Source organism: Episyrphus balteatus, chromosome 2, assembly GCF_945859705.1.
Source record: "Episyrphus balteatus chromosome 2, idEpiBalt1.1, whole genome shotgun sequence".
Classification (NCBI taxonomy): Eukaryota; Metazoa; Arthropoda; class Insecta; order Diptera; family Syrphidae; genus Episyrphus; species Episyrphus balteatus.
In genome coordinates this window covers 97,936,571-97,949,004 of record NC_079135.1, presented here as the reverse complement: position 1 = coordinate 97,949,004, position 12,434 = coordinate 97,936,571, and the positions used below count along the sequence as shown (strand labels likewise).

The window sequence follows — 12,434 nt, the reverse complement described above, 5'->3', positions numbered from 1 at the left end:
AGGCAATTAAAGGAAAACAACTATTTGAGAGTCATGGACAATCTTCCATCGTTTAGGCGATAAATGTAATTTTCTCACAAATTGACTTCAAACACAAAATATTTTGAACACAATGGTCAGCACCTACAATATTTGCATACACGTTTTTAAAAAGCCAGAATCTCATTTCTACATATTGCATTTATCGCCTAAAGCCCAGTACGCAGATCGCGCTAAACTAAATTTTATCTCGACAATTTTTATCTCTACACACGTTCGCTAAAAGCCAAGATAAATTTAAATTTAAAAAAAACGGCTGAATCACAGTTTCATTTACTTATACCTGCTTACATTCAATATTACATACATATTTTCTTTTACCTGCAGAATACCTTTTTTACGCTCTCATTTTGTTTTGTTCCTCTTCTTTTATATATTCCAAGGTTTTTTTTTGCCTCTTATTCCTTGCAGCAACAACAACGACCACAAAAATGTCAAAATTTATCTGTGAAAAAATGCGCTCAGCATTATTTCGCGAGCTAAATTGTGTGGAGACTTTTTGCAAAAGTAGTAGATGACAATTCGAATTTAGCGCGTGAACTGCGTACTACCTGGCTAAAAATCCTCGCTAAAATTTATCTTTGGAGGAAATTTGTATGAAAGATAAATTTTAGCGTGATCTGCGTACTAGACTTAAGCCATGGAAGATTGTCCTTCACTCATATAGTTGTTTTCCTTTAATTGCCTAGCCAATCTTTTGGCATTAGTAAATGTATGAAACTTAAGCAAAATTTTTGAAAATAAAATTTTTGTTCACAAAAATCTTCAATTAAGTTTAATCGCGTTTTTGGGTTCGTCTGTCGGGTGTTTGGGCGCGGATAAAACGTCTGTCATGGGTATTTTTGCAATCAGGGAGTCAAGGGCTACAGGATGAGACTAATTTCAAGTGGTTACCCCAAGTCCTTGCTTTTTTATTTCGCGAAAAAGATCGCGATTTATGACTCGTCTGTTGGGGGTTTGGGTGGAGGTTAAACGTCTGTCATGGGTATTTTTGCAATCAGGGAGTCAAGGGCTACAGGATGAGACTAATTTCAAGTGGTGACCTCAAGTCCTTGGTTTCTTATTTCGCGAAAAGATCGTGAAATAAGGGCACAGCTAAAACGTCTGTCATGGGTATTTTTGAAGCCAGAGAGTCAAGACCAACAGAATGAGACTAATTTCAAATGGTTGCCCCAAGCCCTTGCGTTCGCGTAAAAGATCGCGTTTTCAAGTTCGTCTGTCGGGTGTTTGGGCGCGGATAAAATGTCTGTCGTGGGTATTTTTGCATTCAGGGAGTTAAGGGCTACAGGATCCAATTGTTTTTAGGTGGTTACCCTAATCCCTAAAAACACCTTAAAAATGCGCGTTTTTAGGCTCGTCTGTCGGGTGTTTGGGCGCGGTTAAAATGTCTGTCATGGGTATTTTTGTAATCAGCGCGACGAGGGCGTCAGGTTCCAATTGTTTTTAGGTGGTTACTCCAATCCCTAAAAACGTGTAAAAAAAACGCGTTTTCGGACTCGTCTGTCGGGTATTTGGGCGCGGTTAAAACGTCTGTCATGGGTGTTTTTGTAATCAGGGCGACGAGGGCGTCAGGTTCCAATTGTTTCCAGGTGGTTACCCTGACTAAATCAATTTTCAGAAAAAATGTACTTTTGATGCACTTTTTCTCAGCAAAGGCGCAGACACATGCTGGCAGACCTTCGTTTTCGTCATCACCATGACTGGGACTTATTCTAATATTAATATGAATCGGTTACCTCTCACGCAAAAAATATGCTCCCAGCTCTCGGTCTATTACTCAGGATAGCAAATCGAAAGCGTGTCGTGTGACATTACATGTAATGTAAGCTGATGGTGGAATAAACCTAATCAGGAAAATAATTTACCTTATTTAAGTGTTTTTGTTTGGTCAGCAAAACATACTTTAAGTATCAGTGTGACCATTTCTACATACATATTTCCATATTCTATTCTTAATTTTTTGTGGATTATATAGTAAAATGGAAAACTTTAAACGGTAAACTATATAATTTGTATGCGATTTGACAGATTTTTAACTTTTTTTAATTGCGATTTTAATATAATGGAGAGGGAATAAATTGAGGTTTTTAGAGATCTAAAAGTTGTTTAATAAAATAATAAAAGCTGGGGAATTTCTGATCAGCAAAGGAAAATTTCTTTACACGTTGTTGCAGCTTGAAAATCTCAAGATCAGACTACAATGCGACAGGGGTGCGAATTTGGCTGCACACACATGAAATGTATAATGAGGTTCTGATCTTCGGTCTTATTTTTACGAATAAAACACGGGCACAATTTGGAATGTTTACTCCAAATCGTGTAGAGCACGATTCTTGATCAAGTGGAAGGACGATTGCATTGAATTAAAAATGTTTGCGAAAACTAATGTGTCGAAGTTAAATGATCAACAAAAGTATGTGTACGAAACAATTAAACAAGGTGTGATCATTCAGAGTTTGGGTTTGTTTTTTCAAATGTTCCTGATGGTACGGGGAAAATATTTTCGCTATTATGTGGATGAGACCACAATTGTGCACTCAAAATTAGTTGAAGCTTTAGATTTCACCTTGATAGATTTGCGATAAAGTCAAAAAATATTGGAACAATGTTAGTGTATAAATACCCCCATGTAGGGGCAAGAACTTTTTTTGTTAGATGTTTTTTCAAAACGTATTATTTTGTTCAGTATTTTTAATTTTTTTTTTAACTATGTAGTTAATTACCCGACGGAGTTATAGAATTCTTTCGATTAACCAGGAACTCCGCAATAGGATCGCCAATTATATTGCTTCAGAATATCAATCAACCTAAGCTTTGTAATTGTACCAGACTTGCCGTAAAGAAAATTCAAAGACAAAGATGTTTTGATTCATCGAATTTAAATGGGTTGGGGTCGAAATTCTGTATGTTGCAAAATTCTGTATTCAAAATACTGTATGCCAAAATACTGTATGTCAAAATTCTGTATGTGCAAAATGCTGTAGGAACAAAATTCTGAAAGTCAAAATTCTGTATAGCAAAATTCTGGTTGGTCAAAATACTGTATATCAAAATTCTGTACATCAAAATTCTGTAAATCAAAATTCTGTAAAAATGCTGTAAAAAAATATCGTTTTGATAATGTAAAAAAGTGCGCGTTTTTTACAGCATTTTTACAGAATTTTGATATACAGTATTTTGCCGTACAGAATTTTACAAAACAGAATTTTGCATGTCAGTATTTTGTTGATACAGTATTTTGACGTACAGAATTTTGTATTTACAGTATAATGACGTACAGAATTATGGTATTACAGTATTTTGATTCCACAGAATTTTGTCGTACAGAATTTTGACAAGCAGAATTATGACCCGCTCCCAATTTAAATGATTCCATTAGACTTGCTTTTTGATTTTAAACATTCGCTTTAACCATTCATAAAACGCAAAGTCTATTGTTGAAAATATGAGGTATTGATCTAACCAAAAAACATAAGATTAAATTGAGAAAAATATAAATTCACTTTTTCGGTTTTAAATTGGGTTGGGGTCGAAATTCTGTATGGGCCAAAATTCGGATTCCAAAATTCTGTATTCCAAAATTCTGTATTTTAAAATTCTGTTAATTCAAAATTCTGTATTTTAAAATTCTGTATATTCAAAATTCTGTAAACACAAAATTCTGGATTTCAAAATTCTGTATTCCAAAATTCTGTACTCCAAAATTCTGTAAATGATAAAAGAAAAATTGTTTTGATAATGAAAAAAGTGCGCACTTTTTTCATTATCAATACAATTTTTCTTTTATCATTTACAGAATTTTGGAGTACAGATTTTTGATATTTTCTATGCAGAACCTTGAAGCAGCTTGCGTTCGACAGTTTAAGTTAAGTGTTATGAGTTAATCGTGATATAAAGTGAATTCGTAAAAAATGGAAAATATTAAATTTTATAAAAAAATTTAACTCAAGCCAGCAGAACACGAATTTTTTCTTTTTCAAAAATCACAGAAAAAAAATTATTTTTGTAAAATTTTTTTTTTTTGGAATTTTTGTTGGGATTCGTAGATCACTTAATTAGCACCTAAATATTATACCGAACCCAAATTTTTTACTAACAGTTTAAGGCATTTTCTGGTAATTGCTCTGCTAACTTTAAATCAAGTTAGCAGAACATTATGTTTTTCCAAAAGTAGGGGAGCACTTGATTTAATTTTGGGGTACTTAATTAGCACTAAAAGGTCCAATAACAAAACTTATGGTCTGCTGACCTTGCTCTGCTTAATTGAGGGACATGTTTTAATGTAGAGATTTAGAATTACAGAATTTTTAAAAGCAGAATAATGGATTTGCAGAATTTTGAAAAACAGCATTTTGGATTTACAGAATTTTGAAATACAGAATAATAGAAAAGCAGAATAATGGAATACAGAATTATGTTCATACAGAATTTTTTCTTCAGATACAGAATTTTGGTCATACAGAATTTTGGAATACAGAATAACGACCCGTTCCCTTTTAAATTATTTTCACACAGGTTCAATTTTTTTCATAAATGCACTCAGCGAAGCGGGTGGGGTTAGCTAGTTTCTTATAAAAATAAATGTAAAGAATATTCTTTTATGAACTTTTAAAAATCTTTAGTATTTAAAGCAGCTTTTAACATAAGGACAGGTTCGTGCAACCCAATCGTGCATTATATTTTCAATATCTCCTGAGGTATTACCTAATATCGTTTAAGAAAACGACCCCCGAACCAGTGTTGCCAGAATATTTTAAAAGGCAAGGAGCCGATTTTGAGAAATCTTGGAGACAAAAATAGCCGCTTTTAAAAAAGGTCCAAAACACGAAAACAATTTTTTGTGGTATGAGATTTTAGATTTTTTTTTTAATTTTCAGATAACTTTTGCTTAGTAAAATAATAATTTGATTTTAATTTTGCTCATAATTCTGGTTTTCAAGCTCATTCACAAGGGTTAAATTAAATTTTTAATACTAAAAAGGAGAAGTGTATGCAAATAATTGATTGTCTCTGTTCACATCTTTGGTAGATTTTTGTTGTAAAAAGCTTTGATTTCGAAGGAGCCTTAAATCGCCATGTTCAAAGTTAAAAGAGCCAAATTCCTATAAATCGGAAATTAAAATTTTAAGGAGCGAGTGAAATGTTCTAGGAGCCTGTTTGGCGATAAATAGCCGGCTCTGGCAACACTGCCCCGAACTCTTATTTGATAGTCTCTCGCAATAACCTACACTGAAAAAATATTACAGATAAAAAATTACGATGAACATTGAAATCGTAAACCTTACTTTCACTAGAATTAAAATAATGATGTTACGTCGTAATAATGATCCAGAATTAGATCATTAAATTTGATGACTTGTTGTTAAAAATACGCTGGTATTACAAGCTACAAGTACCCGTTTTTTAATGCAAGTCAGATTAAATCTATTGGCCTCGTAAAGGCTCTTACAAGATAGATACACAGAAAGTATTAAAGATTGACGGAAGATAATGATGAAAACAATTTTATTTTATTTACTGTTAGTATAGCTTCAAACCTAGCAATTCCTGTTTATAAATCACCTAGTATTTTTATATACACTTTTTCTTCAAATCTCATCTTAATTTTTTTCTATTTTTAGTGCACTGAAGGTTGTAATAAATGGAAACAATCAACATTCTCCACCTGCAAACAAGTCTGCGTATGTATACAAAATCTCTAATTAACATTTTATTTTTTTATTTTTTAAACAAAAAAAAAAAAAAAACAACAAAAAATAGTTCTAATCATAAAAAGACATTTAGCGTGATGACACATTTCACAATAATTTATCGCCATGCGACTTGGCCTGTATATCCGGTTGTAATCAAGCGATTTATGGCATTGTTGAACATCTCAGTAAATTAGATGATTTTAATAATACACGTCCCGTACTGGTGAATGATGATAATGATACAATTAATGGAACTTCTTTAAAATTATCTTGGCCAGTTGATGAAAGAAAATATTCAACTAAAAGACTTGTAATACAATGGGCTTATGATAATGAATATCCTTTAAGATGGAAATTTTCATCAAATTTTCAATGGTTTGAAAATTATACATGTGAAATTGAAAAACTTCAACCATATACAAAATACAGGGTGAGTGATGTCCTGACTATTAATTTTGCTTCTATAAAGCTTTATAAATGGTAATGTAGCTTCTGTAAAGCTTAATAGAAGTAAAACTAACAATTTTGCATCTGTAAAGCTTTACAGAAGTTACTGTAGCTCCTGTAAGGCTTCATAGAAGCAAAATTGTTTTACTTCTATAAAGCTTTACTGAAGCTTTATAGAAGCAAAATTTATGTAGGATTACAAAAAAAAACTGTTGAATATTTTGTTTTTACAATTTTTAGTTTAGAATTGCCATGATGGTAACCACAGATCATTCCGACTTCATATATTCTACTGAATCCGAAGTTTTCGAAACTTTGCCAATGGGAGTTCCTTCATCAAAACCGGAAATTACCGACATTTTGACACTAGATTATGACAAGATCGCTATATTTTGGAAGCAGGGACGATATACTAATGGCAAACTAGAAGGGTATAACCTCACAGCCAGGATTGCCAACATGGATTCAAATTCTACTATCGAAGTGGTATGTATCATAACTTCGAATTTTTTCGAATAACAGAAATTCTTACCGAAATTCTTCCATAGATCTCAACAGCAACTGATAACTACACAATTCTCCATCATCTCGAATCAGATCAAACTTACGACATTGAATTATCAATGCAAAATGAATTCGGTACGGGTCCTTCGACATTAGCAAGTATTTCAACTGGAAAACTACCAAAACAAAGTCCAAGCCCTTCGTTCATTGTTGTTGGAGAATTCAAAGTTACTTTGTTGAATACTTCAAGTGATAGTTCAACAGCTACAGAAATCTATGATAGTGATCAGATGATTGTTGGTTATGACGTCATAGTTGATCAAAGGATTTTCTTTGTTTCTGATATTAGTGGACATGTTTTTAGGTAAGGGAACTTTTCTTCTTCCGCAGAAACAAAAGTTTGTTTTTAACTTGAAATACTTTAGAATCGATATGAGGAACTCAGTTGCACGTGATGCAATCTTTTCTCCACAATCTTTTGGAGACTTTAAGCCATCAAAAATTTCTGTCGAACAAAAATCGGTCAATTCGAATTTGTACATTCTTGGAGAGCCTCGAAATGAGGTAAAACATTTAATCTTCCTTTCCTAGAAAACTTTAAAAAGGTTTTATTTTTTAAGGGTTCCAAAAAGATCTGGGTAATCTTTCAATCTTCATCTAACGGTGACGATCTGAGACCTATCGTCGAAGACTTGTCCGAAAAACCTCTTGAACTTCATGTTGATCCATTAAATGGATTTCTATTCTGGATAACACAAGAATCTGGAATCTATCGATATGAACTTGCCGCAGGAAGTTGGTCAATTATTTTCAAAGCTGAAAACCTTACCGCCTTTTCTATCGAACCAACGAAATATCTTCTAACTGCATTTTTCAAAAACGACAAACAATTTCAAAGAATTTCTTACGACGGAAAATTCGCCTTCGAAGCTGATATTGATGTTTCAACGGAAATCGTTCTTGATCTTGTTGATTATGGATCAAAGATTTATTGGACCGACGGAAATCAAATCTACAACAACGATTCAATAACGGTTCTTTTTGAATCTTGTAGGTTTCTTAAACTTTTTCACCCATCGGATCAAGAAAGCTCTTCAGTTAATGGTCCACCGATAGAATTTCAAGCCCTTCTAACAGCTGATAAGGCTAAATTGTCTTGGAAACCACCTAGAAAACCATATTTTCAAAGTCAATCTCTACTAATAGCTTATCAATATGATCTTGAAGTCAAAGAAGATGAAGTTAGTGTAGCAATTCGGAATATCAAAAGTGAGTTCTTCACTGTGGAGAAGCTTAAACCTAGTACAGAATATTGGTTTCGAGTTAGGGCTAATCTTGTAAACCCTGGAAATGTCAATAATGGACCTTGGAGTGAATGGTTTAAGTCAAAAACATGGATGCCTTCAGAAGAACGTCATCTTCTTTGGGCTACTGTAAATGGTCTACTACGTTCCGATGAAGTTGGTGATGATGTGAAACTTCTGATGAATGGATCAATAACTTCGGTAACTTGGGCAAACGGAACCTTATTCGTTGTCAAAAACTCCCATCTTTATAATTGGGACATGACCAATCTAACCGGGTTTGAAGTTGATAATTCAGCTGGAAATGTTGCCTTTGATTGGAAAGGTAACCAATTATACTTAACCGACACTTCGAAAGGTCTTGTAGTTCGCTCCCATGTCGATGGTACAAGCCGAGAACTTTTGCCAATTTTAGATGCAAAACATATTGAACTTGATTCTGAAAATGGTTACATATATTTTTCCACTGGTTTACGGATTAAAGCTTGTAGATTAAATGGTAAAGCTTGCATGACTTACTACCGAACTTCTCTATTCTCTGAGGAAGAACTTATTGGACCAGCTTTAGATTTAAAAAATGGTCGGGTATTATGGACTATCCAATCCGATCATGATGGATATTTGTTTAGTTCAGCTCTAGCTCATATTCCAAAGACTGCTGAATCACCTTTAATGATACCTTTGGATAGATTTCCAGTAAAAAATTGGTTGTCCTATTTATCCGCCGAGCGGTTAATATGGCCCACTTCTAGCAACTCAGTTATAATGACAAATGCAAGTGGTGGAAATGAAGCTCGTATACATTTTGAAGAAACCTTGAATGGTGTTTATGTTGTGGAACCAAAATTAAGACTTCAAGCTTCTTATGATATAATTCCTGATGAAGTAAATAATTCTACTGTGAAAATTATAGGGTTATGGGATGATTTCAACATAACCTGGCAACCGGTTTTCATTGATAGTGTCTATTTCAATGTCAGCTATTCAATTCAAATCGGTGATAATGTATTTCTAGACAGTTCTGAACCTTCTGTACATTATCCACGAACCGATCTTCTGCCATATTCTCCACTCAGAGTTTGGATAAGGAGTAATTCTCCATGGAAAAGTTCACCAGTAACTGTAGTTGATGTCTTTTCACCAACTGCAGCTCCATCGGAACCTCAAAGATTAAGGGTCTTTATAAATCGTGTGGCAAATCCATCTCGGGGAGCTCAAAATATCTCCGCTATTGTTCGTTGGGAATCACCGGAAGAACCAAACGGTCCAATAATTCAATATACAACTGTTTGCAAAAGGGGGGAAGAATATATAGACTCGGTCAATTCTACCGGTCTTGAGGCAATATTTTGGGACCTTGAAAATAATTCAACCTATTCCTTCCAAGTGCAAGCCTTCACTTCAGGTGCTGGAGGTCAGTTAACAAAATCAGTCGAAATAACAGTAAATTCAGAATATCAATCGATTCCGAAGCTTCTAACAGCTGGTGATGGACTTATAGAGCTTTTGGACATCGACTTGAATTCCACAAAAATCTTAGCCAAGTCAGAAGGAGCTATTCAACATCTTACAATGATTAACGAAGAAAAAAACTATGTAGTTTGGATTGATGATGCCGCCCAAATGATGTCATATTACAAAGGAAATGTCAGTATTCTAACACATTTAGATTCAACAGCTCAAAGCTTAACAATCGATTGGGTATCACGACTGGTTTATTGGTCACAATCGGATCATGGAGGGGGTAGTACAATACATTCTTTAGATTTAAATCGTTTCGAAGGAGAAGCTTTACAAGGCAAACTTGTAATCTCAAATCCAAAACCTATTAAGAATCTTGTTATGTTTCCTTTAAGCCAAACTTTGTTATGGCTTGAGCTTGATGGAAACTTAAGTGGATGGAATTTTATGAATTCTACAGAAATTAAATTATTTTCTGGCTCAAATAACACCTATAAGACCTTATATCGTGGTTCATTTGAAGAAAATCAAGAATCTGTGATTTTAGTCGATGAATATGATGATATTTGCATACTTGACATTCAAGAAGATACTTGTCAAGCTTTGAAGATTGGTATTGATTCAAATAATTTGTATATTGCCCAGGATAATGGTTATTTCTTTGTTTTGAAAAATCATTCAATACGAGCTTATAATCGTTCCTCGCCAGAATCACTAGAATACATGGTCCACACAGATCGAATTGATATGATTACAGCTTTAAATTTTCAGCCTTATCCCGAAAGAAGATGTTTATTACCAGATTTTGATGAAGAACCTTTAGTTGAAACGAATTTACTCGTTCCACAGCTGATTAATTCAACTACATTCAGCTTTGAGTTGAAATTTCCAAAGATTTCGACACCTTCCGAGTGTGGAATTGAAGTTCCAGGGCTTAAGTACACTCTATTTCTGACCGAAGCTGAAAATGAAAATACTGACGCAAAAATCTTGCACGTATTTGAGCCTCAAATGAACGTTACCGAACTTAAACCTTTTACCAGATATAACCTTCAGCTTCATATTAGCAATTATTACAGTGAAAAATTTGAGCTTCCCGGAGTAGCGGGACCAAATGTGACCATTGGAACAGCACCTGGGACACCATGGGCTCCAGATAATATGACAGCTTCAGCAGTTAGTCCGAGAGATGGTCTTGTGGAATGGATGGAACCAAAAATTCTAAACAATGAAAGGGTTTGGTATGAAGTTCATTGGCAGACGGAAAATCCTACAAGTGGGGTAGTACATCGACATCAAAAGATTATTCCAGAAACCGATGATAAATGGAATTCGTTCCTACTTTCCGGCTTAAAACCAGATCATTCCTATACCGTTTGGATTGTAGTCTTTTCAACTTCCACTCTCTTTAATGAAAGTTCAATTTATACCTTCGATACATTCCCTGAACCGGAAGGTTTAATTTTCCTAAATTCGACTTCGAGCACTTTGACTTTAAATTGGAATGCTTCAGTAAATGTAACTTCAGCATTTCTTCTTTATTCTCCTCTTAATATTGACGATTATATAAGTGTGAATATAACAGGTGATTCTCAGAAACGGCTTATAGAATCACTTGAGCCGAAGACAAAGTATACTTTCCAAATGAAGCTTTTCTATGCGAATTCTGTGCATTCTTATGTTTGGCCACCAGATAATCGATTTGTTTTTGAAACACTTGGTGATCGTCCAGGAGCTCCAGGGCAACCTCTAATCGAACATATTAAAGGAGAAGTTTTTAAAATATTTTGGGAACCAGCACGAAATAATGGAGCACCAATATTAGAGTATTCCCTCGAAGCTCTACAATCAAGTCAAGTTAAACGAGTTCGAAGATCACATTATTTCCCACAAAATGATGATCGTCAAGTGAATAATAAGACTTTAGCTAGATTAGGGCAGTTACCGTGGGCTGAAGAAATTCAACCGATTCAAGACAAATGGATACCATATTGCAATGGAACTGATACAAATTGCATTATAAAAGAACTTCATACAATGAGATTGTTAATGTTTCGTGGTAGAGCAAGGAATTCTTTTGGATGGGGACCATATAGTGCGGATAGTGAAATGATTGCTGAGCCATTTGTATCGCCAAGAAAGCGAGATACGTTAGTTTTTGCAATTGTTGCACCAATAACTATTGTTTCGACTTGTGTCAGTATGGCTTTTCTTATTAAATATGGTAAGTTTAAACAAAATGAAAATTTGTTGAAATAAAAATGAACTTTTTTTTTTTAACATAAACGACTTTTTTAAAACAGACTAATAGGTGAAAATAAATGGACGAAAAACGTTGCAAATTAGTTTCAAGTTGATTGCAAAATAGTTGCAAACTGATAAACACCGAACGAATCTTTCATTCTTGTTTTGATTTGAAGTTTCTAGCTTATAAGGCAGTTATAAGCTCTACCAATAAAAATTTCAAATTAGTTTCAAATCGATTGCATATTACCTAGTTTAATAAAAAATGCAATCAAAATAAGATATCACTATCAACTTCTTTAGAGCTATTTCAATTAATACTTTGGGGCTCAAACTCAACGCTCAGCTCCTAAGATCTAATGAAACTGGTTGCAAGGAAGTTTAAAATTGGTTACAAATTTGTTGCAAATCGGCAACCAAAAAAGAAACTCATTGGTTTCAAATTGATCGCAAAGTAGTTCACAAATTCCAACACAGGTTACATATATATAATTTCCTTCCAGTTCTAAGCTGCTCCCAACCAAAAATTGGAGAAGAGGAAAGAATTCAAAATCAAAATTTTTAAGTAATAAATCGAGTAATGGATAACTGTTAAAAACTAATTTTTAACACAAAACTTATGAAAACTCTACCAGATATAGCGAAAAAGTCACAAAAGCGGCAACACTGGATAGCGACGAAAGTAATTTTTCATGCCTTTTTTTATTCTATCGCTATTTTTACGAACAATGTTCTTATGAAA

General features: G+C 33.9%; 2 protein-coding genes across 2 annotated transcripts in view; one reads left to right on the top strand and one right to left on the bottom strand.

The window, feature by feature from the left end:
• Positions 1-12,434, bottom strand: part of LOC129909601 (uncharacterized) — a 71,227-nt gene that overhangs the window by 42,951 nt on the left and 15,842 nt on the right. The gene's annotated exons all lie outside the window — the stretch shown is intronic.
• The window catches only part of LOC129912470 (protein sevenless), a 35,514-nt gene that overhangs the window by 19,864 nt on the left and 3,216 nt on the right, over positions 1-12,434 (top strand). Inside the window, exons 3-8 of the mRNA XM_055990729.1 lie at positions 5,661-5,720; positions 5,824-6,162; positions 6,420-6,665; positions 6,728-7,047; positions 7,109-7,247; positions 7,304-11,672. Of these exons, the coding sequence (XP_055846704.1) occupies positions 5,661-5,720; positions 5,824-6,162; positions 6,420-6,665; positions 6,728-7,047; positions 7,109-7,247; positions 7,304-11,672 (5,473 nt within the window). The remainder of the gene's footprint in view (positions 1-5,660; positions 5,721-5,823; positions 6,163-6,419; positions 6,666-6,727; positions 7,048-7,108; positions 7,248-7,303; positions 11,673-12,434) is intronic.